This window comes from Camelus ferus, chromosome 16 (genome assembly GCF_009834535.1).
Source record: "Camelus ferus isolate YT-003-E chromosome 16, BCGSAC_Cfer_1.0, whole genome shotgun sequence".
NCBI classification, from domain to species: Eukaryota; Metazoa; Chordata; class Mammalia; order Artiodactyla; family Camelidae; genus Camelus; species Camelus ferus.
Window position 1 is genome coordinate 29,482,080 of NC_045711.1, and position 27,603 is coordinate 29,509,682.

Here is a 27,603-nt window from a genome sequence, read left to right on the forward strand (position 1 = left end):
GGGTGACAGACATTAAGTCCACTACAAAAAGTATCCTGTGGTCAAATACATATTTGACCATCTATGCATTTGGAAAATATTGTATCTTATATTGTCTCTCTGAAAGATTTGTTCATTAGCACACAAGAACACATGAGAAGTTCTATGGTCAAGAAATGATTCAACTCACAGAGGTTCCAATGAATTTTTTTTTAACCTAAAACCCTTACTAACTTATTAGGAAGTTAGAGTCAATGCTGTATGCTTTTGGCAGTGCTGATTTAGGTCTACTTTCAATAATTTAAGAATTACTTAAAATTATAGGGTTTCTGAAAATTATAAAATGCCAAAGTGTGATCATCTAAGCTCTCTCTACCCACTTGTTTTGACACCGATCACATATAATGCGAGGTGTTTTGCAGGCTAAGACAGAAGGTTATCTGCCTTCCAGATAGAAGGGCATTTTGAATGGGTAATAGAATTATGTGCTGGACCAGCTGCCAATGATGATCCTTTTAACTGACTGTGTGTATCTTTGTCTCTAGAAGAGAAGTGGAAATTGATGTGGTTAGGATGAAATTTTAAAGACAACAGTCATTTGAAGTTTCACTGTATTTTTTATTTTTTTCCTTTTATCTAAAATATTTTTGTATTATGTATTTTCTAAAATATATGGAGAGTAAATAAGAAGTAGGGCAGGAAATAGTTCTTTCAGGAGAATAGAGATGTAAATGTTGACATATGTCTATTTTTTTAAGTTATAACTGCATGTTTACACGTGCTATAAAAATTTCAAGGTGGCTCTGGTCTAAAATAATTTTGTAACTTTTGATTTTATCATTGAATAGTGATTTTCTCTCCAATACTGTCATGAGACCATTTTGGAAAGTAGAAATTCTACTCCCAAGTGCTACTTTTTCAGGGTTTTTTTCCTTTTTTTTTTAAAGTGAGTACTTTTTAACTGTCATGTGAAAGATTTTTTTTTTTTGTAGATTTACATTTTAGTGTACCTTGAACTATATTATTATTTTTTCCTTTCAGGTTGCTTCTGCTTTTAATTTTTTTTGCAGTTCAGATTTTTATGTTTCTGGTGCATCACTCTTTTAAGAATGCCGTGGTTCCCATCAAACTTGTTCCAGACTTATACTTCCTAAGACCTGGAGATAAACCTGATAAATACAGAACAAGTCTGCTTCTTCAAAATTCTACTGGTGAGAGTGTGTGAAGGTCTGTGAATGTGTGTTGGTTGGGGCCTGGGGGTGAGGGGTAGATATAGACCAGAGATTTGGATTTTAGAAATATATGTAAGGTAAAGGCATGGTCTGTCTGCACAAATCTAAATAAAAGTCCTTCTTGATGTTAAGTAATATATTGCAGAAATGAAATTTTGGTTTAAGTGTAAATGACAGTTTAAAAAAATTCTGATTTAAGCTGCTTATCACCATAGAATTTCCTTTTTTTAAGAGTAGCAAGATTGTTCTCAGAGTGTATTTCATCTAAAAGTTTATGATGAGCAAAATAAACTTCAGAAGTTGAAGAACCCTCTTTTTAGCAGAGTTATAGGGGAGGGTATAGCTCAGTGGTAGAGCGCTTGCTTAGCATGCACAAGGCCCTGGGTTCAATCCCCAGGACCTCCTCTAAAAATAAATAAACCTAGTTACCTCCCCTCCTGCCAAAATAAATAATATAATAACAAAGAAAGAGGTACAGCATATATTTATGCAGATACATATCTAAATAGTAGTGTTTAAAGAATTCTTAAAGACTATCTGAAAAATCAGAATTAAGGAAAATTGCCTTAGATATAAATAGCTGTAATCAGATACATTAAGTCTGTAATGGATATTTTTGGATTTGCTATTGACTCTTCTTATTACATAATTATCAAATATGAAAAGATTTTAAAACATTTTGCTTTGAGCAAAAGTTCAGAATAAAATTTTTAAAACCTGATATTGGATTTTGAGTTTCAAAATATTAACCTAGATCAAAATTTTACATAAATTAGATGTTCCTACAACATCTCCCATCTGCATAGATGGATTGTAGTCCCAAAGTTCTTGAAGGGAAAATTAAAGCTGCTAACTCTGGCAAATTTACAGTAAAAACAAAAGCGGCCTCATTTGCTTATCTCACTGAATTATGTTGGAAATTTGCATTTCATATAACCCTTTCAGTATTCACAAATTCTTGGCAGTTTAACATTTCCCAGCACTTCACCTATATTCTGATATCTTTCCTTTTTGATTCACTGTTAACTGAAAATCTATGCCCAGTGTTAAAATAATAGTCATGCTTAGGGACAATTAGAAATAACTGTTAAAAACATCACTCTTAAATTGTAGCTGTAGTTTATGATATAACCTTTATTCTTTTGGAGGAAGAATGTATTTTGTGATAGAAAACACTCTTGGATAGAAAATGTCATGGTTTTCAATTTCTTTCTTTCATTAGAATTTTTGTTTTGCTTTAATATACATTTCATGTTGCTGAATGGTAGTACTACAGGGAGCCTTACACTCTGATACTGTGACGTTTTTGCATGTTTGGAGAATCCTACATGTGTCTCAAGTATTTCTGCTTTGAGTTCACTTTCGCTAATCTGCAGAAATGCTAGTATTTTCAAAATTTTGTCCCGTATGTCATTTTTTAGTATTTCTGGAGTTGTTTACACATATATATGTGTATACGTATGTGTGTGTGTGTATATATGTGTGTGTGTATATATATGTGTGTGTGTGTGTATATATATATATATATATATATATATATATATATATATATATATATAAAAGATATATCTATATCTCATCTTTTCCTGGGCCTTTTTGGCCCTGAAGGCACGTTTCCTTTAGGAGTCACTGGCCTTTGTGTGTATATACTGGGTGAGATCTTGCCCTCCTTGCAGAGCTTTTGGTCTCACAGTTGGTTCAGTTCCTTCCGTTATAATAGAGCTCTCTCTCAAGAGCACAGAGCCACGCTGGCATCTGGAGGTGAGCGATCACTAGATTAGGAGTGAAAAGCATATCACTAAAGGCACCGTTCTCTCTGACGCTCACGTTTGGTGCTGACTCCGAGCCACCCTGCCGTACAGCCCAGTTACTGACAGTGTCTTCCTTTGTTGGGTTTTGATTTCTCTCAAAGTCACATTTGACCTTCCTTGAATCCTGGCTTTCGTGGCGATGGACAAGGTACTATTTCCATTCATCAGGCATGTTGGCATAGATTTAAACCTCCGACAGGATTCAAAGTCTCTCCCTTGGCTCCGGGCACTTTACAAGACTGTAAGTGGAGACTTGGCTATATGCTTTAATATTGTAAGGCAGATGACATTTATAAAATCTGTCTGTTCAGAGCATACAGAAATCCTCAAAAGAGCAATGTTACCTAACTCCGCACCCTCGCATCTACCTTTCTGAGCCTTGTTATAAAAAATTACCAGATAGATTTTTATTCTCACTATTTAACCAGATTTCATGTGAGTATTACGGGTAAACTTTCAATGTACTGTTAGTAGCAGTAGCAGCTAAAATTTGCACAATTACTGCGTGCCTGCCGCGTTCAGTTCTAAGGCCTGTGTATGTATTGACTTGGATTTGAATGCAGACTGTCTGGTTCCAGAGCCAGTGTTCATAATCATGTCTTAGCTAGTGAAGATAACAGTATTTCTTTTTAAAAGAGAGCTCTTTCCAATGTTGTTCGAAGACTGTTTCTCGTTTAAACTGATTGTTTATTATTTCCTTATTTGCTGATACCAGACTCAGATATCAGTGATCTTATTAGCTTTTTCACAAACCAGAACATAATGGTGACGATGTTTAATGACAGTGACTATGTGTCCGCCGCTCCCCATAGTGCAGCTTTAAATGTGATGCAGGCAGAAAAGGTAAGAGGAACGTATGTGAATGAATGAATGAATACCCGTTTGAAAGTTAAGAAACATTAAGATACTTCCTCTCAAAGTGATCATTTGCAGATTTGACCTCACTAGTTGGAAATTAAAATTTACTTCTGGAAATAGATAGCTGTGTTGACTTATGACGTATTTTATGCCCTAGTGGAGGACCAATGTGTAAACCTATGAGGAATTTAATTATTATTTTTTTTTGTTTTGTTTCAAATATCAAAATACCCAGATCCCAAACCACGTTGTCTTTATCTCTTACTGGGCATTATTTCTGTGATTTGTTGAATCAGATGTCAGTGTCATTAGTGAGAATTACCTTGATTGGTGAGAGCAGCTTGGTACGTAGCAATCATACATGTGTTCATTTGTGTTTCTGTATAGTCTGTAACAACTCTCTCTCTTTTTGAATTGTAGGACTATGTTTTTACAGCTGTTTTCAACAGTACTATGGTTTATTCTTTACCTGTATTGATGAATATCATTAGTAACTACTATCTTTATCATTCCAATGTGACTGAAAGCATCCAGGTCTGGAATACCCCATTCTTTCAAGTAAGCAAACTTAAAAGTGTGTGTGTGTGTGTGTGTGCGTGTGTATGTGTAAAAAAACTACTAAAAGCCAAGTGACAGTCACAGATGAACTCTGTAGAAGTTCAACTCGTGATGTCTCCTAGTCTGAAAACTTGAGCTGGGGATGGTTCACATCCTGGTTTTAGGATTCTTTAGTACGAGTTTACTTCAGGGTCAAGGAGATTCTGTCTTGGTACTGATGTTTTTATAAAGTGTGAGTATTTTTTATGTTAATCACAGAAGAAAAATTTAGATAATTAAAAATGAATATTGTTCACCTAAAATCTAGATATTGGGATTTTTGAACCTTGAGAAGCCACACAGTCATTTTTCCTGTAGATAGGACTGTTGGGTTATAGATATGAAAGTTCACTTAAGTCTCCAGAAAAATATTCAACATTTTTCTCTCAATCCTTATGTTGTTTTTGATCTATTGAAAAATAAGTGGACAAATATCTTTCTGTAATAGCGGTTTCTATTTTCTGTTGCCGTACTGTTTTTTGGGGGGCAGGGGCTGGTAATTAGGTCTAGTTATTTATTTATTTTTTTAGAGGAGGTACTGGGGATTGAACCCAGGACCTTGTGCTTGCTAAGCACGCACTCTGCCACTTGAGCTATATCCTCCCCTCATACTGTTTTTTAATAGCTTTATCGAGATGTACTTCATACACCATATAATTTACCCATAAAAAATGTACAGTTCAGTGGTTTCCATTATGATCCAGTTTTGCTACTATCACAACAGTCAGTTTCATATTTTATCACTCCTCCCAAGAAACGCTTGTACTTATCAGTTAATCACTCCCTGTTTCCCCTGATGCCCACCCCTAGTCAACCACTAATCTACTTTCTGTCTTTATGGCTATGTAATCTACACCCGAATTTTTTTAGTGTATTTTAATCTTCTGCCATTTAAAAAAAAATTTTTTTTGAAGGGAGGATAATTAGGTTTAGTTATTTATTTTTTGGAAGAGGGACTGGGGATTGAACCCAGGACCTTGTGTATGCTGAGCATGTGCTCTACCACTTGAGCTATACCTTCTCCCCAACTCTTGCCATTTTTAAATGGAAATCACGTCGAAGATTAAATAGACATGGGGACCAAGAACATCAAAGTTGCATTTTAAAAAGATCACTGGCACCAGGGAGGCCAGGGAATTTCTGTGGAGGGAACTGTGGTGGAGGAGAGGAAAGGAAGGTGTGGAGATCAGAGATTCTTTTACTAAATAGTTCAGATGAGAGGAGAGGAGCGTCGGAGTTCATGCAGTGACACTAACAACAGTGACAGAGGAAAAAGATGTTAAACAATATGTGGCGTGCTTTATCACTGTTGTATTTGTGAGGTGGAGAAAAGAAATCCTCAGATTTCTTACAGTTTTGGGAAAAGTAGTACATAGTAGTATCTTTCACCAATTTTGAGAGTATAGACAGAAGAGGGATTTTGGCTTCGTTTTGATGGAATGGAGATAACTGACTTCACTTCTGAGCCTACGGAGTTAGTGGCTGTCCTGGTGGCATTTGCCTGATGGACATGTAGTAGGCATTTGGATGTATGAATCTGGAGAGATTTCTGGACAGGAGGTAAATACTTGTGAGTCACCGGTGCGTAGGTGATGTAGAAATCATTGAAGTTGTAGATCATCCCTTGGGATTTTTGTTGTTGTTATTGTGCAATGTTTTAATCCTACAGAAAATAACCGTGTATCTACTACCCAAATATTTCAAATGTTAGTATCTTGTCATACTTTTTCTTAAAGGTGCAGCTGAAATCTCTAGTGTATCCCTCTTTTTCTTTCTCTCCTCCATGAAGTAACCACAGTTCAAAATGTATAATTCCCGTACATGTTTTTACGATGCTGCTATGTTTGTATGTATCCATAACTCTTACAAAAGATCTTGCAGCTTGTATTTTCCATCACTCATTGACATATACTATACCATCTTTTAAAACCAGAGGGAAAGAAATGAGACTTTTTAAAGCTCAATTTTCCTAATAAGATACAGTCTTATCAATGTTCCACATTTCCCCCTTACTTTATCAGATTCTATGTAATTGAATTCAGCTGTAATCTCATTAACCTCCGTTTCTTACACTGCTCAGCTTACATATTTGTTGATTCTATCTGGGTCTTTTACTGCACTGTGCCAGAGTTTCAGGCAAAGTGTCCAGAATCGTATGGCATGAATTAAGAAATTGGCTTCATTGCTAAAAACTCAAAACAAGATGCACTCTGTCTCCACATTATCGTGTGGTAGGGGAACGTGTGTACCAGGGCCAGTGTGCCTGCTGGAGTGCCTTCCCTGTCCCATGGGCATATCTGCTCAAGAACAAGGGTGAGGAAATGGCCTTGTTGAGGGTGGTTCTGGGTAGTTTGCATTTGGGGCACCCGATGTTTACCCGGTTGGGAAGGCATGCTGCCTGTACCTGGATCCATGGGCCTGTGGGAGTTATAGTCTCCTCTGCTGGGAATAAGAAGTTCCTAGTTCCATAGGAAGATGAGCTTGGGGACAACTTTTCCCAATGGAGAAGAAGAGGGTGCCACGATCCCAGCTGGCTCGTAGTTCAGTCCAGGCAACCAATGAAGGCATCAAAGGTCATTCTGAGAGAGTCATGTTCATTGCATAGAACTGCTGGTGGACATGTTAACTGCTCTTCATGTACATTCTTACTTTTCATTAGATGGGGGAGCTCAGTTTATACGCTCTATTATTCTGTATACTCCTATGAGAAAATAATTTGTTCAGGATCATGTAGCTATTTAGTAAGTGTCAGAGTTGGTTCTGTAGCTCGCTGCATCTTAACCCTGCCACCTGTTTTTTCACGTAGACTGCTGTCTGGGATAGATGTCCTGATGTGCTTCTTCAGAGGTTTTGATAGTCTTTCCGAAAGTAATAATTTGACGTAAAGTGATTCCCAGCTCAGTTTGTTCTTCTGTGGGTTGTCTTTCAGGAAATTACAGACATCGTTTTTAGAGTTGAGCTGTATTTTCAAGCAGCTTTACTTGGCGTTATTGTTACCGCAATGCCACCTTACTTTGCCATGGAAAATGCAGAGAATCATAAGGTAATGACTCAGTTAAAAAATTACCGGTACACTTTGCTTATCTTAGAAAATTAACCTGCTTTGTGTGGGTGTAAGACTTCCATGCAATTATTATTTCAAGAGTAAGTAAATGGAATATAAATATGCTTATTATAGTAATAGTAATAACTATCACTTATTATTTGGGTGCTTGCCATGTACCTTATTATTATTTTTTTATTGAATTATAGTCAGTTTACAATGTTGTGTCAGTTTCTGGTGTACAGCACAATTCTTCAGTCACACATATATTCATTTTCATATTCTTTTCCACCATGAGCTACTGCAAGATATTGAATATATTTCCCAGTGCTATACAGTAGCCGTGTGCTTTAAATGTTATGTCCTTCCATCCTTACAGCACTATGAGGTGAGTTTTCTGTTACCCACTTGTGGGTCAGGAGATGATGGATGGAGCGTTCATATAATGTGTTGACGTAGCTTGTTTAAGTAGTAGATCTAGGAACTGACTGTGATCCTTAAGTTCTTAGTTGGTACAGTGAACTGCCTCTTTTTTTTTTAACCTTTCAAAGAATGTATTGAATGTATAAGGCACTTAGTTTTTGTCAAATGAAAAAAAAAAATTAGGTAGAAAATGATTTTGATCACCAGGGCCTCAGAAAACTGCTGTGTGTGCAGAGCACTGGTGTTTTGTTGTCATTGTTGTTTGTTTGCTTATTTTTTGCCTTCTTCTTTCTCTTTGGACTTCCACCAGGCAGGTAGTGATCTTGTCCTCTCTTTTGGCTGTTCAAAGCCTTTCCCCCTTTCACTCTGCTGAGATTGGCTCCGTCCTACTCCTCCAGTCAAAATTCTCATTCTCTCCATGTCTGTTCTTAGTTCAGTGGTAGCAAATTTATGTAAATTAATTTACACAGGGTGATTATTAATGAGGTTAAGCCTCATAGCAGGCAGTTACATCTTTTAATAATTTTCTGTAGTGTGAAACTAATACATGAGTCTCAGGAGAGTTTTTTAAAGTATATTTAATTTTTTGTTATAAATATATACATATATATGTAATATATATAGGAATCTAGAAAATATAGGAAAGTATTAGGAAAATTAAAAGTATCCGTAACCCCCCACCACTCAGATTTGAAACTTACTAGCCAGTTGCATTTTTTCTTACTTGTTTCAACTTAAATGCTTTTAATTCAAATTTTTATTTAGAGATAACTGTAGATTCATATTAGGTTGTAAGAAGTAATACAGCAAGATCGTATGTACCCTGACCCCCTGACTGTACCCCAGTAGTAGCATCTTGCAAAACTGTAGTCCAGCATCACAAGCAGGATATTGACATCAACGCAGTCAGGGTGCAGAGAAGCACCATCGCCACAAAGGTCCCTCTGGTTGTGTTTTCCAAGCCCACACATCCATCCACCTCACTCCCTTCCTGACCTCTGGCAACCACCAACCTGTTCTCCATTTCTATGATTTTGGTATTTCAAAAATGTGCAAAGGGAATCATAGCATACTGGCTTTTCTCACTCAGCGTAATTCCCTGGATATTCATCTTAATTTGTGTGTACCAATAGTTTATTCCTTTTTATTGCTGGGTGGTATTCTGTGGTGTGGATCTGGGTTAGTTTCTAGTTTTGACGTCACGAATTAAGCTGCTGTGAACATTTGCGACAGGTTTTTCTGTGAACGTAAGTTTTCATTTCTCTGGGATAAATGCCCAAGAGTACCGTTGCTGCGTCGTATGGCGATTGCATATTTAGTTTTATAAGAGGTCATTGAACTATTTTCCAGAGTGGATAAACCAGTTTACATTCCCACCAGCAGTGTATGGATGCCAGCAGCGTGGGGTATCCAGAATGACTGTATTTTACTTGGTTTACGTTTTTAGACTTACGTTGGAATTTACATTTGTGTTCTTCTAATTCATTGAACGCGAACGCTGTCCATTTTTAAAAATCGTGTCTCCTCTTCTTAACTGATCTTTACAGTCCGTGCCTCTCTCACCTCCTCTACGACAAGCTCTTTCATATAATACCCCTAATTTTTAGGAGTAGAAGTTTTTATGGGTGACAAAAATCAACTGAATAGATTGTTGGATTTATGGAAGACTTAAACAATTTTAGATTAAATAATGAGAGCATGAGAGCATGAGGAAATCTGTGATCATTTAAGTTTACTGTTGGTACAGATGAAAATGCTGTTCACTTGTGTAGTAGTAACAGCTAACATTTGTGCTACACATGATTGAGTAAAAGGCTTTCCAATGCATCATCAGCACAGAATTTCACACTTAAGCCGAAAGCCTTGTGTAAATCAGGGGGTTCTTGGCCATGTACTAGTGTTTTCGTGCAAGGTCAGTATTTAAAAGTGAGAATCCTTTTTCTTAAACGTATTTTTTCTCTGTTTCCACAGAATTTCAAAAGCAGGTGTATTTTGCACAGCAGTAACCCCCGTGACACCTTTCCCTTTTAGTTTTGTGTTTGTCAGAAGCACTGCTGTATTCTGACGCTGAAAAAAATTTTTGAGATTGTTGCACTTCAGAAATAATGAGCCAACATTAAAGGCTGAGTGGAATTTACATTTAGCTGTAAGGTGTCGACTGGGAATGTGATGTTTTTTGTTGATGTAAAATGAAGAGTTCTACAGTAATTTGCTAGAGCTTTCTGTTTGGAAGAGGTTTAAAGCTGTAATCAATTTCCCCTTTTCTTTTTAGATCAAAGCTTATACTCAGCTTAAACTTTCGGGTCTTTTGCCATCTGCATATTGGATTGGACAAGCTATTGTTGATATGCCCTTATTTTTTGTCGTTCTTATTTTGACGCTAGGAAGTTTATTTGCATTTCATTACGGATTATATTTTTATCCTGCAAAGTTCCTTTCTGTGGTAAGTTAACATCCGTTATACTCACGCTATTTGTAATTAAAATGTTAATTTATAAAACTAAATCTTCAGGAATGTGACAATTGGCTGAGTAATTTTGATACTATTTTTTAACAAAAAATAGAATCAGCATCTATTTCACTATTGTAGATGATACTTAAAATCAATGCTATTTATACTGCTATAAGCAATCTTTGATATATTTAAAATTTTTTTAAATTTATGTACAATCAGTTACAGTGTGTTAGTTTCTGGTGTACAGCACGGTGTCCCAGTCATGCATATACATACATATATTCATTTTCATATTCTTTTTCATTAAAGGTTATTGCAAAATATTTAGTATAGTTAAAAAAATCTTTTTAAATCTATTTTTGCTATAAGCAATTTTTGGAAACATAAATTTACTGTTATAAAATAGTTCCTTGAAACTAAGGTGGTTTTTCATGTAAACTGCCTATTTGTGTGTAATCAGGCGTACTTAAACACTTCTTCTTTGTCTCTGTGCCTGAAAATAGTTTCACAAAGAAGAAGCCCCTTTATTCCATAGTTTAAAATATGGCTTTAGGTAGTAAGGAAGAGTGTAATTTGCATTCATATTCATATGTCAGCTAATGATACTGGACCCCTTCCTATGAGTTATATTAGAAAAAAGAAAACAGCTAGGTAGGCTGCGGTTGCTAAAAATAAACTTAGCAGTTTTGCCAGAGAGCATACTGACTTTGCATATTAATGTCTACCTTATAAATTAATAAATGTTTTTCTTAATAATTTATAAAATGCATTAAGCGCTGTATGTTAAAGTTTAGCTAATACTTGATTGAGATTGATAAAGTTGTAACCAACTCTGGATAGCATTTTACTTGACATAAAAAAGAGCTACAAATAGTGTTTGGTCTAAATGACTTATTCAAGCTTGGGTTAACAGTTTTAAAAGCGTGAGTTTTAGTAATTTAGGAGAAATGTGGATGGTAGCTGCTCGAGTAACCGCAATTTCAGTTTTTGGAGTGACTTGTTGAGCAATAAAATTTGAAGAATAATTTCTTAATGTTTTAATGTGACTAGTATTTTGCATCATGCATATTGCTAGCTATTCATATTTTTTAATAAAAATACACATTTCTGTTTTACAGGTTTTTTGCCTTATTGGTTATGTTCCGTCAGTTATTCTGTTTACCTATGTAACTTCTTTCACCTTTAAAAAAATTTTAAATACCAAGGAATTTTGGTCATTTATCTATTCTGTGGTAAGTCACACTTTATATTATTTCATCTCGGGTTTTCAAAGCACGTTCTTTACAAGCAGTGAACCCTTTTCATGATTATACTCCAAAATGTTGCTGTCTCTTTTCTAAGTGCAGAACTTAAGATAGCTAGCTAGCAGCACCTTTTTGTGTGTATATTTGTCTTCCGCACCATCCGTTCTATGAAGGGATGACACTGAATGCATTTCACGGCTGGCATGGCAAGGATGCCGGCTACAAACATCTGGTACCAGGGCTCTGACACTTTCCGGCTGAGTATCTCCTGTGGCTCCGTGTTTTCTTAGAGGATTAAAAGCATAGTTAGTGCTGAGGCACACAGTAAGTTGGTATGAAATTTCTAAACGTCTTTTCCCTTGTCTTCTCATTTTTTGCCTTAGACAGCGTTGGCTTGCATCGCAGTCACCGAAATAACTTACTTTATGGGCTACGCAGTCACAGCTGTTCTTCATTACACCTTTTGCATCGCCATTCCAATCTACCCACTTCTAGGTTGCCTGATTTGTTTCATAAAGGTAGGTCTGTCAGGTGTTTTAATATTTTTTAGGAAACTATAAATAAATACAGCCTAATCTTTGAGATCTTAGTTCTTATATTGAAACAGTAAAAAAAAAAAAAAATCAAGTTGGCTGCTACTACTTGATTTAAATATTATTAATGCAGCAATTTGAAATTACTGTGGTGTCTTTTCCAGCATGTCTTTAAACTGCCAATTCTCAAAGGAGAAGGACTGTGTCCACATGTTCTTTCATGCCCTAAACAACGTACATAAATTAGGAATATGATCTGACTGCAGTCAGTATTTATTTTGGGGGCGTTTTCAAGGACTAAACAATGTATTGTACTATAAAGGGACGAGAGAAAACAAGAAAAAAAATGAAGAAACAAATTGTTTTCTTCTGCCTTATTAATTGAAAAAAAATTCTGTGTAATTAGAAAAAAATTTAGTTGATGAATTATTGTCTAAAGATGATTGCTGATTAATTCTACTCAGAAACCTCCCTACTCCTCTACCCCCCACACTTTATGGCTTCAGTTTATAAGTTTAATTTATACCCGCTCTGATAGGAATATTTTGGGGTGGGGAAGATTTTAATCTAACTACAAAACATGGCTACTAATATTAATAACTAGCAAGTTTACAGAGAAGACGTGTTTGCTGGACAAAATACATTAAAAAAATTTTAATCCAAATATTTCTACGTATTGCAGCTAAAAGAAAATCATTTCCTTTGCTCACAAGGCTCCTGACACCCAATGTGTAGGTTTTCCCCTCACATTAAGCAATTCTGACACTAACCAGAGTTAGCACAGACCCCACGGGATAAGGATGCAGTCCCCTAGGCTGCCCCCTGACTTCAGATTCCAATCACAAGCAGTGGGTCCCCAGCTTACCCACACTTCTTTCTGACTTGGCTACAGATCAAGGGTTCCCGTGAACAGCCTTCTCAGAAGGTTCTGTAGTTTGCCATCATGGCTCCCAGAACTCAGGGAGGCCCTTTATTTACTGTCAGTGGTTTATCATCATGGGTATACAAATAAACAGCCAGGAGAGGAGGTTCACAGGGCGAGGTCTGGAAGGGTCCCCAGTGCAGAGGCCTGGGCCTGTGTCCCCGTGCAGTTTGGAGTGCCGCCCTCGCAGCATGTAGGTGCGTCCACGTCCCCCAAGCTGGAAGCACTCGGAATGCTGTGTGAGACTCCATGGAGGTTCCATTACTCAGGCGTGATGAGCTAAGCTGTCTCAGCCCTTCTCCCCTCCCAGGCGGTGAATAAAAGGGGCTGAAAGTTCCAGCTCTCCAGTCTGTGGCTGGTCCCTCTGGCCATCTGCCTCCATCCTTCGGGAGTATAAACGTCATTAGTATAAACTCGGCTGAGGTTGAGAGGGGCTTGTCCTAAATAATGACACTCCTGTCACCTCTGTCACTCGGGAAATTCCAAGGGCTTTAGAACTTGTGTGCCAGGAACTGTTGTCAGAGGCCAAATATTATATCACAGTAACCCAGCCACATAAATTTTCAAAAATTTTTGTCTTAGGCTTCTTGGAAGAATAATCAGAAAAGTGAGGACACCTACAACCCATGGGATAGGCTTTTGGTGGCTGTTATATCGGTAAGAAGTAACTGTTAGCATGTGACCTTAAGAATAGTTTGGTTCTATCATTCCCACTCTATTTTAGTTTTTATCCTGTTGCATAAAAATGAAGGTGCATAAAATATCAAGTGTGTTAGTTAATGCTAGCTAATGCGCATTTCATTGGTAAAACCTTTCACTTACTGAATGTGTCCACTTTAATATACTTGGCTTTTGCACATGTCATTAATTCTGTTTAATAATAATTCTGACTTCCATAGAAACAAAAGCAAAGCTTTTTTTAAAAAAAATTATAGTTTATGAAGCTGACAACAAATGAACTTTACAGAGGTAGGAAAATACGTGAAGGATCATTTTACTAAAAATCTGCCTTGGTTTGTATTAACGTTGATTCTTAACTCATTGTATGACATGCAGAAAAAATTGTGGTGAATTTTTCTGGTGATAGTAAGGAACCTGATGTATGCGGTTTTGGTTCTGTTGGTATAGAGGTAAAAATAAAAAACCCAAATGACTGTCATGAGCTGTTACATGTTTTTCTTTTAGCCTTACCTGCAGTGTGTGCTGTGGATTTTACTCTTGCAGTACTATGAGAAAAAATATGGGGGCAGATCACTAAGAAAGGATCCCTTTTTCAGGTCAGTTAATTTTTTATTTATTTATTTATTTATTTTTTATTTATAGAGTTGTGTAGCCATCATCATAATCTAATTTTAGATCATTTCCATCACCACAAAAACCTTGTACCATTAGTAGTCACTTCCCTTTCCTCCCTCAGCTGCCCACTAACCCTGTCTGACCACTAATCTACTTTCTGTCTCTCTAGATTTGCCTGTTTCACATTCATAAAATGGAATTATGCGAGATACGGTCTCTTTTTGTCTAGCTGCTTCACTTGACATGGTGTTCTGAAAGTCCATCCCTGTTGCAGCATGTAGCAGCATTTCATGACCTTTTTTTGTTTTCTGAGTAACACTGCATTGTGTGGATATACCACACTTGATCTCTTCGTCAGTTGATGGGCACTCGAGTTGTTTCCGCTTTTTGGCTATTGTGAGTAATGCAGTGATGCACATTTGTGCACAAGTATTTGTGTGGACATATGTTTCCATTTCTCTTGGGTGCATACCTAGGAATGGAATTAAAGGGTCCTGTGTTTAACCTTTTGAAGAACTGCCAGACTGTTTTCCAAAGTGGCTGCACCATTTTGCATTCCTGCTAGGAACATTTGAGGGTTCTGTTTTCTGCGCGTTCTTGCCAATACATGTTATTGTTTGTCTTTTTGATTTTAGCTCTTTTTCGGGGTGTGAATTGGTGTCTCATTGTAGTTTTGATTTGCATTTGCCTAACGATTCATGATGTTGAGCATCTTTTTGTGTGTGCTTATTGTCCATTTTTATATCTACTTGAGAGAAATGTCAGTTTGAACCCTTTGCCCATTTAAGAAATTGGGTTATCTTTATAGTATTGAGTTACGAGTTCTTTATATGTTCTGGATACAAATCTCTTATCAGATATGATTTGAAAATACTTTCTCCAAGTCTCTGCATATTCTTTTCATAGGATGTTTTAAATTTGAAGGAGAATTATTTACTGAAATGTGGCTGTTGGAATTAAATTGGTTCTGAATTTCTGTTTTTCTATTTCTCATATATTTGTTTATTTGCTAAGTATTAACATTCTGTAGAAAACTGGAAAGTATTGATAAATGTATGATGGTTATTGGTTAACCACCGGATGCTCCCCACATCCACATCCAGGTGCTCGCCCTTTTCATCTTTGCCCTTGTTCCTGCTGTCATTTGGGGGAGAGTTCAGGATCCACACAGATCACCGTTCCAACACCCTAGCTCCCCTTCCCCCATCTGTTGGCATCAGAGCCGTGCCATCACTGCTCTTCACTTCATCTGGAAAACCTAAAACTCCAGTGTCCAGCTCTACCAGTAACTATTTTTCTAGCTTTCTCATCTTGTTCGTCCTGTTGGACTCTTCTCCTGTAGCTTCGTACCCTTGAGTTTTCTCTTTTCTCCTGAATGCATCAGCTAATCCATTTTTACTTTTTCCTCTTTCAGCCTTGCTCACATGATTCATCAGTCACCCTCTCTCAGCATCCTAAACTTCTGTATCTCTTTGACCTGTCCACTAAGAATCATAATTTTTGGTGAATTTAATTATATGCTAGAGAAAAAATAACATAAAAGTACAGTTTAATGATATTGCATGTCTGTTCCACATAGCCCTGCTTTAACGCTGTTGGTAACCCTACACGTTTACCTCGTCAGCACCTTCCTTCTCCTTTTCCATTGTTATCCCGCGCCTTCTTTGTATCGCTCAGATTCTCAAATTCACCTCACCTCATTTCTCACCTCTCAGTGGATGATCTTGCCACCCGTCTCAGAAAACAGAAGCACCTAATCATAAATTGTAAAATTTTTACACACTTAATCCACATGTTCCATCATTTTTTGCTTTTTCCCAGTCCCAGAGGACAGTGTCCCTCCTGTTATCCACGTCTTCATTTGTTCTGTCTACTTAAGGGTGTTGCTCAGTCTCTCTTCTCTTTCTGTATCTTTCCCTTTAAGATCTTAATAGAGTATTTTCTCCTTTGGGGAGAGGGTTACCTTTCTCCTATAAAACAAAGGAACAGATCTCAGAACTCATAAATTTCATTTAAGCCTGAATTCCTGACTAGCTCTTATCCCAGCTCTCTTTCCTTTCATGGCCAGAAAGCTTCCATCTCCAGTTTCTCACCTCCCTGCCCTCTGGTTTCTGGTCTTACTTACTTACCTCTTGCTTGCTGCTGTTTTCAGTAGATAACTAATGACTTCCTCTTTGCCTTGTCAAGTAGACAAGACTCAACTTGTTTAATCTGCAGCCTTTAATATGATTGGCTTCTTCCTCTTTAAACTTTTCTCCTCTTTCTCTGCACCCCACCCCCCGCCCCATAACGTCAACTTCCATTTGCCTCTTTAGCTCTCTTAATAGTACTTCAGAATTTCCTCTGGAAGCACTTTTCCCTCTGCCCACCTTTGTGGTGTCCTGTGGATTCTGACCAGCCCTCTGTATCCCTGCTGCCTGGGCAATCTCGTGTGCACCCAAGATGTAAGATGTGAATTCTTGGAGAGCAGGGTCTGTGTTTTTGTTTTTATCTTTTTGTCTTTCTGTGAGTTAGTGCTTGATGCATGCTGGTCATAAATAATTGTTGCATAAATGAATGAATTTAGATAATATCCAGCTGGTATCAGTGAATGAAAAATAGCTCTGTAATTTCCACCTTTAAGAGCGAACTGATCTCTGATAACAGATAACAGATCTCATGTTGATGTATTTCTTCAGTCTTTTCTCGATGTCGTGCTTGAATTTCTTACCATTTTAATCATTTGAAAATATATATTAGGAACCTTTCAAAAAAGTCCAAAAGTAGGAAGTTTCCAGAACCAGCAAGCAATGAGAATGAAGATGAGGATGTCAAAGCTGAAAGGCTGAAGGTCAAAGAGTTGATGAGCTGCCACTGTTGTGAGGAGGTAATTTGGTCTTTATTGCTAAGTCATATGCCGTGTGCAATGATCAGTTCCTCCTGCACAGAAGTTACTTTGAAAAATACTCTCCTTTCCATGTGAATCAACCTGAGAAAAGCCTGTCTTGAAAAAATATTTTTGTCCACTTGCTTTTGAATCAGCCATTATTTCAGTCATAAGTGGATATTGAGTTATATAATACCCCTTATTAGCAAATATAGTTCTTGTGGTGTGGACCTGAGGTGTAGATAGCCTGTCATTTACCAATAGGTACCTGATTTACTCTTTTAAAATCTTATTTCCTTTATTAGAAACCAGCCATTATGGTCAACAATTTGCATAAAGAATATGATGACAAGAAAGATTTTCTTCTTACAAGAAGAGTAAAGAAAGTGGCAAATAAATACGTCTCCTTCTGTGTGAAAAAAGGCTGGTATTTAATTTTTTTTTCTTAAATAACTTTTCCAGATGAGCAATTTTCACTTTTTTAGTTTGATTTTCATATGATGATTTTTCTTTCAATTCCTTTAGGCGAGATCTTGGGACTGCTGGGTCCAAATGGTGCAGGCAAAAGCACAATTATTAATATTCTGGTTGGTGATCTAGAACCAACTTCAGGCCAGGTATGATATAAGGGTTGGGATATGTTGAATATGATTTATATTTTTAATTAAAACACACTTCCTAGTGACAAATAGGATTTTGATGCTCAAATTTTATGTTTTTAATATTAAATTTTTAGGGTATCTTAATTCAAATTATGATCTTTTTGGTTGTCTGTGAGAATAATGTACACAGTGAAATTTCCATACCACACATGCAGAACACACACATACAGAATTTCTGCTTTTATGATTATTACAAGTGTGGGTGATTTGTCCACTCACTTAATAGAAGACCATTGTATTAACTTCAGAAAATAAAGGAGCTATTCTTGACCCTGCCATCAGTTAGTCGTTGACTGTAAGCATACTACTCTCTACTTTGTGGAAACCTCACAGAACTGCTCTGCCCCCTCCTCCTCCTTCTCTCCCCCCTTGCTTACTTCACACCAACCACACTGGCTCATTGCTTTCCTGGAAAATGCCAGGCACACTTTATGCTTTTCTTTTGCCTTAGGTGTTCTTTATGTTGGGTGTTCCTTACCCTATAGAAAACCAAATGACCATATTCACTATTTCCTTGGCTCAAAAATCACCTCTCAGTGGGGCCCCCGATCCTCCTAGTAGAAACTGAGCTGGCCTTCCCACACAGCCCTGCCTTCCTAATCACCCTTTCTGGCCATGTCGCTGAACTCCAGCTTAGCTGCGTATGTCCTTTCTTCATCAGAAAGGAGTGAAAATCTGACCTAGTATCACCCTGACTCTAGGACAGAGTTTGAATTAACCCACGTGCCACTTCCTTTACAATGTAAGTTGAGCAAAAAATAGTTATTTAATATCGATTTATATTTCTATAGGTATTTCTAGGAGATTATTCTTCAGACCCAACTGAAGACAATGATTCCAGTAAGTGTATGGGATACTGTCCTCAGATAAACCCACTGTGGCCAGATATTACATTACAGGAACATTTTGAAATTTATGGAGCAGTGAAAGGAATGAGTGCAGGTGACATGAAAGAGGTCATAAATCGGTAAGATAATTTTCTTTAGAAACCTTTTGTTACCTGGAGAAAGGTTTACGCTCTATAGTTTTAAAATTTCATAACAGGCATTTCCGTGGATCAGAATTTTCATGTAAAGTAATCATTAGTTTTTCTTACATTCTTTAGCAAATTTTGACAGCTACGAAAATAAAAAGGAAACATTTTTAATTACAGAATAAATGTATCCATAAATGTCATAAAACTTATTTTACTTTAGAGTGAACCTTTTAATCAAGATATTTATTTAAAATGAACTTTAACTGAATAACTGTCCTAGAAAAAAAACAATGTCAGCAGTCACAAACAATTGTATTTGTGTTTTTGTATATCACTGTACACTCATGTTATCTGATTTGCAGAATAACAAATGCACTTGATTTAAAAGAACATCTTCAGAAAACTGTAAAGAAACTACCTGCAGGAATCAAGCGAAAGGTACTTTTATTAAACAACAAATATGTGTATATTTTAATGATAGCTTAGTACCTGATACTATCTTGATAGGATTTCTTCTAGGGAGGCCTTATTATTCTCCCTTCCCTCTGTTTTCTTTCCGTCTAGTTGTGTTTTGCGCTGAGCATGCTGGGGAATCCCCCTATTACTCTGCTAGATGAACCATCTACAGGTATGGACCCTAAAGCCAAACAGCACATGTGGTAAGTATGACCTTGAAGACACTGGAGACACATTGTACTATGTACTTTAGAATAAAAAGAAAATTTTATTTCATTGTAGCTCAAGGTTTTATACTGGTTATATATCCGTATTTAAAATCCTATATAAGATTAAAAAAATAACAATTAAAAATTATATTTTGATTTCTAGAGATTTCCCCTTAAATTTTTTTATAAACTTTATCATTTTATGGTGTTAATAATATATTATGTATTCCAGAAAAAAATGAGAATACTATTATCTAAATAGTGTTTAAAATGTTTTTTTTCTAAAGTAACATATGCAAGTAGACATATATAATTACCTTTTTCATAATAATGTTTTCTTGAATTTATGTTAGAACTCTCTTTCTAGGAATTCACAGTGCTAATTAGTTGACCAACTCTTTGAGCCTAGATTTCCAAGTGTAAGGTTTGGTTTAGATGCATGTTAAGGTTTCCCTATAATTCTATGGCTATTTTTGTTAAAACATGAAAAGCCAGCAGTTTTTAGTTGGTTCGCGATTTTTTAACCCATAGAAATATTTGAAATCACAAAATTTCTTCCCTTTGGCAAGCTTTCAAAAATAAGATAAAATGGGTTAGAAGAGAAAAGTCATAGTTGGGCAGAATAAAATAACTCTAGCAATTGATACTTGATAGATTTAACTTAACCAAATTGTTGGATTTTTAAAAACTTAGGTATTTTCGTTAGCATTCAGCTTCTTTCTCCTCTTCTTTTTGTTTTACTTACATTTTGTAGGAGAGCAATTCGAACCGCATTTAAAAACAGGAAGCGGGCTGCCATTCTGACCACTCATTACATGGAGGAGGCCGAGGCTGTCTGTGACCGGGTGGCTGTCATGGTGTCTGGGCAGTTAAGGTAGATGTCGGAGCAGCATGCCACGTAGGAGGCGGGGGTGCGGGGTGGGGTGCAGGTGTGGATTTTGAATGCCATCATTTCAAAAGCTTAGAGTAATACATATTAATTTAAATGTTAAAAAAAATGCCTCCTTGTTTGAATTTTCAGTTAGCTTTCTGTAGAATTACTTGGAAATACGTTAATATTTTCCAAGAATTGGCCAGCTACTTTGCATTTGGAATTGGCCTAGTTTTCAGGCATGGTATTTGCTATTTTAAAAAAATTGTTAGGCATTGTGTTGGATTATAACCCAGAGTATAAATCAACATACTCGTATAAATAAATGATTGAATAAATAAATGTGGGAGAAGAGGTAAATCTACTTATAGAAAGATGCCAAATTATGTCTCTCCCAGGGGTAGTCTGGACTTAGTCTTCTTCTAAAGTTTGGAAAGGGGAAGATAGTACCTTTACAGTAGAGAAACGTGACAATTACTCCCTCAGCCAAGCAATGCCACTTGGGTATCACGAACCCCCAGTACGTGGTGAGAAAGGTGCTTCAGCTCCATGTTATTCACTTCAAAAACCCGTACCCCAGTCTAATCATGAGAAAAACATCAGACTACCCCAAATTGAGGAACATTATATGAAAACACCTGACCAGTTCTCAAAACTGTCAAAGTCATGAGAAAGAAGGAAAGGATAAGAAACTGTCGCAGAGCAGTGGAGACTGAGGACCCGTGACAGCTCAGTGCAATGTGGTTTTCTGGGTAGATCCTGGAACAGAAGAAGGACATTAGTGGAGAAACCAGTGAAGTCCAAGCAAAGTCAGTTTAAGTCAATAATAATATACTGATGTTGGTCTCTTAATTTTGACAAATGTTTCATTGTTAATATAAGACGACAGTATTGTTGAAATTGGGTGAGGGCACATGGAGACTTTCTGTATTATCTTTTATCCACAACTTTTATATTAATTTATGAGAATTCCAACACAAGAATTTTTATTTAACTCATCTTTAAGTGAGAAATCATCTTTGAAACTGTCAAGTTATTTTATATCTGCTCTTTCTTTTAAAAATTACTACAGATGTATTGGGACAGTTCAACATCTGAAGAGCAAATTTGGGAAAGGATACTTTTTGGAAATTAAATTAAAGGACTGGATAGAAAACCTAGAAGTAGATCGTCTTCAAAGAGAAATTCAGTATATTTTCCCAAATGCAAGCCGTCAGGATAGGTAAAGATTTTAAAATTTTACTTATATTTCTTTGTAGATCAATAATCATTAAAATTGATTATTGTATTAAGGATTAGGGGAAAATGTCTGTATTATCACCAGTATTGGACTAATGTGTGATAACTGGTGTTTAATATCTAACCTAATGTCATATCTTTCACTGTGTGATACTGTTTAAATTTTTTAAAGTTCTTATTTAGTAGTAATGAGTTATTTTATTGTGCATGGAAATATTTTAAGATTTTAGATAATTAATTTTTATCTAAATAAGTATCAAAATAAATTATTGGAGTTTAATTTTGAACTTTTAAAATGTTGAACTTTAGCTTCAGAACCCATAGTAGTTATTTTTAAATTTTCCTATATTTTACCTTTATTTTCAGTTTTTCTTCTATTTTGGCTTATAAAATTCCTAAGGAGGATGTTCAGTCCCTTTCACAATCTTTTTCTAAGCTGGAAGAAGGTAAGTAATATTTGAAAAACATTGTAAGGTAGCTTTTAAATTATGAAAGAATTTTATTAAAAAGTTTAGAAGTTGGGACTCAGTTTTTATTGTAGAAACTGTGGTAAGTAAGAAGATGACCCTTTATTAATTTATCTAAGCTATAGGTAAATACTGATACCCTAGGGGTTTTGTAGATCAGTTGTTTTGTAGTGTAAACCCTTACTGTCTTCAGTGGACATCACCGTGATTTTTCACGTTGCGTCTCTGAGAAAGTTCAGCTTAATTAGCCCTCACTGGTTCAGTCCAGAAGTGGGAGCTTTGAATTGCTTGAATCCTTACTATGAACAATCGCTATTTCCTGCTGCTCTCTTTATGATTAAAGAGAACATCTGAAGTCTTTAGGGAGAGTTAAATTAAAGGAATGAATAGAAAACCAGAAATTTGATATTGGAATAGATTGCAAAAGGATCTAAAATAAATATTAAAAAGTATATGGACACATGACCAATATCCAGAATCCGGTTCAAGAAGTCAAGAACAGGCTGTGTTGGAACTAGGGAATGGGAGGTAGAGAGCAAGGATCAAAAGAAACATGAAAGAAAGGAAGAATGTGGAAGAAGAAAGAGGAGGGTAAAGAGGAGATGGCTGGAAAAGGTGGAATAAGGCAAGTACCATTACATAGCGCTTAGGGCTACAGAGAGCTGTAGGGGCGGGGAGAGGAAGGAAGAGAGAGAGAGGAAGGTGACATGCTTTGGCAGCTTCAACTTGAAATGAACTGATTATAAAGCTGTTTTGTTTTGTTTTTTTAAAGATTGTTAGCCACTCAGTAGTTATTGCCATTTTATTATTTAAAATATTAACAAGTAAAATACTGTTTATATTTTAATAGCTAAACATACTTTTGCCATTGAAGAATATAGCTTCTCTCAAGCAACGTTGGAACAGGTACTGTAAAGTTAAATTTAAAAAGTTCCTTTGCAGAAGAAAGTGTCTAATATCTAATTGTCTGGGTTTATATTTGAGAGGGAAGGAGATTGTGAGTCAGAGACCAGTTGTCATAGAATATTCCTAAACTCTGGACGTTTTAAACAACCTGAGGTTCTCCATCATCTGTGTATTTTGATTTCAGTTTCATAAAGAAAATGAGTCATGATGGATGGTATTTCATATTAGCACATCTGAAATTACATTGCTTAAATATTTATAAATTATTTTTATGATGGTGCTACATCTATATATTAATCAAATGATAATCTACTAATCCTCTAAAATAACATTCATCTTTATATGTGATTAATGGAGATTATTCTGTTTAAATAATATTAGTGGCAGTATATCTCTTGATACTTTTAAGTGGTTACTGAAATTAGATATGGCCTTGTATCATTTCTGATTTAGTTAAATAAAATGTTTTGAGGTAATCGAAGTACAGAATACTGTGTTAATTTATTTACCTTAATTTAGGTTTTTGTAGAACTCGCTAAAGAACAAGAGGAAGAAGACAACAGTTGTGGGACTTTAAACAGCGCACTTTGGTGGGAAAGAACACAGGAGGATAGAGTAGTATTTTGAATCTGTATTGCTCAGTGGGCTTAACTGAATTTCTTTCTTTTTCACTTTATTTTAACTTTGGTTTAAAAAGTTTATTGTTTGGTAATTGAAGAGCTGTGAAAGCATTGGGATTTTCCCTGGCATCATTAATTGAAATGATGTGGTTGTGTGTTTTACTTCTCTTCAAATAAAACTTACATATAATTAATTGAAACTGCATGTTTGTATCTGAAGTGTATTGAACTGTAGTCTGTATATAAAGTTGAATACCTTCTTTTTCACCTTTCAGAAACAGTGCTTCTGGATTTATGATTGGAAGAAATAGCGATAGAATGATTTTATTTTGAGCTGTCACCTTTATGTTTAAGTTTACACCATCTTGTTACATAAGTACGTAATGTCCCAATCTAAATTTAAAAAAAAATACAAAATTAATACATAGAACAGAGACATAAAGCAAAAGTGTCTTGCTTTTACTTCTTAATTTCTAAAAGAAACTGAATCACAATTGGCATTCTAAATAAAAAGCTGAAGTCTTAGTGCAGATAGAGGTTTACAGGGACATCCACTAGGTGGCACTCATCAGTCATAATAACTGAGATGAGACCTTGTTCTAGTAGGTGATTTTAAACATAAGTAACTTAAGTATATGAAGTCTTTTGCCTACAGTAAAATTCAGAGATCTTTCAATTATTGTGGAAGGCTGTGTCTAGGATCTTACTATGTAATAGTCTGAGTTTTTGACTGTTTGGGGCTGGAATGACAGACATCTATAGAGTTGCAAAAATTAAACCATACCTTCTCCTCCACCCCTCATGGAAGACATAAATATTTTGTCATCTTCTTTCTAAAGAACATGTTTTATTTTGTTCTAGAATAAAATAATTTGTTGGGTAATCATTTTTGGTAAACCTTATTATTTGAATCTCTCTCTTTTAGAGAGTTTTAAATATATCAGTGTGTGGATTTATTTATTAACTCACCTCAGTTCACTTTGGAATGTGGTGGGATATAAATAAACTTTTGGGGTTTAAATTAAGGATTAGAAATAAACCATAGGGGCGAGGGTATAGCTCAAGTGGTAGAACGCATGCTTAGCACGCATGAGGTCCTGGGCTCAATCCCCAGTACCTCCTCTAAAAATAAATAAACCTAATTACCTCCCCATGCAAAAAAAATTTTTAAGTTAAAAATTAAAGAAATGAATCATACGTAATTCTCCTTAGTAAGAAACCAGAATTACACTCTGTGAAGAGTTGAAATAAGAGTATGGTTAATGTAATCTTAGAAATACTTCCTCGTAGAACCCATGTATGGACTATGGGTATAATATAGTATAAATAATACTAGTTGACATATTTCAGCCAGATGACTCAAAGTATTAACTCTGCGGAAACAAACATGGTAGGAATGTGATTATTGCATTACAAAGTCTTACAGAACAACAGTCACAACAGAAGGATTTGGTACTGAGTTATTTTGAAGAGCCAAACCCTTTAGTGATATTATTAGTGAACGTAGATAAAACTTAATAAACTTTTCGCTCTACTGTGTATAAGACGTCTGTGATCTTAGGCTCCAGCAGCTGGTGTACGATAGCGTACCTTTCTCAGCCCCAGTACGAGGTACGTGACTGATACTTCCCTCCGTTGCTTTGGCCTCACTGCGCGTTCCTGACAGTGGGTACTTTACCTGCCATCTGGAGGTCCTCTCACTAATCTTAACGAGCTGTCTTACAGTTTCTGCTTGGATTTTGCAATCCACAGCGAAGTTGCTTCCCCTTGCATGATTTAGTCGGCACTAGTTTTTAATCTTTTATTATCAAGTCACTTGCCTCGTGATACCAAACTTTCAGATCCTTCACCTGAGATGCTCGCTTTGACATCTTTACTAAAATAAAAGTTGTGACTTACACTGAACTTCAGTACTGCATGATGAGTAAGTCAAGAAACATTTGAAAGAAAATCTTTACCTTTGTAGATAATAAGTAGCACATTGCATTTTCTAAGCAAGTCACTGCTAACTGGTGTCATCAATTTAAAGAGAGATCTTTTAGTGTCTGACATTCATATAAATACTGGCGGGCTTCTCTTTCAGGATGTGTTTTTGTAGCTATGCTGACCAGGCATAATCACGTTCCTATCTGTTAAGTTCTTTCAGTTACTTTACTATTTTAAGTTTTTACATACTTAGAGTGAAAATATTTTGGTCATGAATTAAATTATTTGTCAGAATGTTCTGTTCTCGTTTTTTCACACAATAATAAAGTTTTTCCTATTCAGAAGTATAATTTAACTAATCCTTAGGAAAGCAAAGGGTAAGCAGGGTGGGAAGAAAAGGTGACGTGTCAAATAAGAGTTTATCTTTGCTGACATTGTACACTTTATGTTTTTGAACATATATTACTTCATTTCAAAATGTCTTAAATTGTGATCTCAAAACTTTTTCCTATACCAATACAAATAAATATAAATACAACTATTAGGAAAAAGTTAGAAAAAGCAGTATCACCTAGCTTACATTTTCCATCCACAATCATATTTTACAAGCAAAGCCTGGACCTTACTGAGTGACCGTGGTTAGTGACTAACGCAGTGTTAGGTAGGAACAAGATCATGAAGAACGTGACGATGAGTGTACTTTACATTTCCCTCTGTGGGCTCTTCATTTTTTTTTTTTCCAGTATGTTTTCAGTAAAAGGCCATAGATTTTCTTTAAAAAGCATTTTTTCCTCTAAGTTGGCCCGAACTATATCTTAAATCAATATTTTACTTTAGTCATTAAATTGTCTTTAGAGTAATTTAATTCCGCAGACCTTTTAGAGATCATGGTTCAAGCAATGAGTTCTTTGGATAGAATGGTAGCGATCCGCTTTGCCCCTGGAACATCTTACCATCTAGTAGGAAAGATAGGTACTTACATAACTAACTCTAATATAATATAACAAATGTGTTGCTAGTGGTACTGTTTTATTGGAGCACAGTTCTGCTTGGGGTTAAGTGTTGTCGTGCTTTTATTCTTGTTCTGTTCGTTACAGCAACATTTCCTTTGTACTCTGAATTTGATGAAATACCATGCTGTATTTTTATGTAACACATAAATATGCATTAATTTTTTAAAAATAGAAATGCTTATCCTTAATGTATTTTTAATATTGCTAACATTGATTTTTTCATTTTCTTTCTTGAGAGAACATGTTACCTAAAATGAAAGAACTTATTCTCAGGTGAATAATTTTTATATCTGCTATTCTTATAAGGTAAAAAGTTTTCTTATTCTTTATTCATAATATGTTATATGTAAGTAATTCTCAATGCTGCCCTTTAGAAAAATAAATATGATTGTATTATTAGTAACAAGCTTTAAGAACTGAAAAATTAAGACAACTCTTCATTTTGTACACTGAAATGGATACTTTGTTATTGAATGTTGATAAATAAATAATGAGTGGCTCATATTAAAAATGAAGAAGAAACCTGGTACTAAAATTTGTTAGTAACTTATTTTTCGTATCTGTTGGGAGTTTTCAAGTACAGAAGGAACATTGACAGTTACTCATGTTTTAATTCACATTCATATTTTAAACTAGGTGTCTTTGTTGATCTTTTAATCTCAAATCTGTTTTGTGAAAACATAAAGCAATCCCTTTTACTTACATTTTATTACATTTAGCAGATTAAATTATTCCCAAATATTTAATATACTTAGATTTTATCCATTTCCTTAGGATATCTGAATAAATTGGATTCTCCCAACGCTTAGACAAGATTTGAAATTTAATGAACCGATTTTTCTCAAGCACCTAAGCAACTCTTGCAAATCTAATTAATCAAATTAGATTAAGCAAATAAACTTAATAATTTTAAGCATCTTAAAAACAGACAATGTACACAAAACTACATGATTAGAGGGTTTGCTGCCACACTTACATAAATGCAGGATTCCCCGAAAG

At 35.7% G+C, this 27,603-nt stretch overlaps 1 protein-coding gene across 5 annotated transcripts in view; it reads left to right on the top strand.

Annotated features, from left to right (window-relative positions):
- The window catches only part of ABCA5 (ATP binding cassette subfamily A member 5), a 111,686-nt gene extending 84,567 nt beyond the window's left edge, over positions 1-27,119 (top strand). For 4 of the 5 annotated variants that reach the window (XM_032456978.1, XM_032456979.1, XM_032456981.1 and 1 more), the window contains 20 exons: positions 1,021-1,190; positions 3,738-3,865; positions 4,301-4,438; positions 7,407-7,520; positions 10,216-10,386; positions 11,517-11,630; positions 12,026-12,160; positions 13,680-13,754; positions 14,283-14,374; positions 17,133-17,259; positions 17,565-17,682; positions 17,785-17,876; positions 18,713-18,888; positions 19,260-19,335; positions 19,462-19,556; positions 20,317-20,436; positions 21,506-21,655; positions 22,039-22,118; positions 22,990-23,045; positions 23,565-23,672. In XM_032456978.1, the coding sequence (XP_032312869.1) occupies positions 1,021-1,190; positions 3,738-3,865; positions 4,301-4,438; positions 7,407-7,520; positions 10,216-10,386; positions 11,517-11,630; positions 12,026-12,160; positions 13,680-13,754; positions 14,283-14,374; positions 17,133-17,259; positions 17,565-17,682; positions 17,785-17,876; positions 18,713-18,888; positions 19,260-19,335; positions 19,462-19,556; positions 20,317-20,436; positions 21,506-21,655; positions 22,039-22,118; positions 22,990-23,045; positions 23,565-23,672 (2,335 nt within the window). Of the gene's footprint in view, positions 1-1,020; positions 1,191-3,737; positions 3,866-4,300; positions 4,439-7,406; positions 7,521-10,215; positions 10,387-11,516; positions 11,631-12,025; positions 12,161-13,679; positions 13,755-14,282; positions 14,375-17,132; positions 17,260-17,564; positions 17,683-17,784; positions 17,877-18,712; positions 18,889-19,259; positions 19,336-19,461; positions 19,557-20,316; positions 20,437-21,505; positions 21,656-22,038; positions 22,119-22,989; positions 23,046-23,564 lie in introns of all 5 variants that reach the window. The other variant, XM_032456977.1, reaches the window with a different exon arrangement.
- Positions 27,120-27,603: the final 484 nt, after the last annotated feature.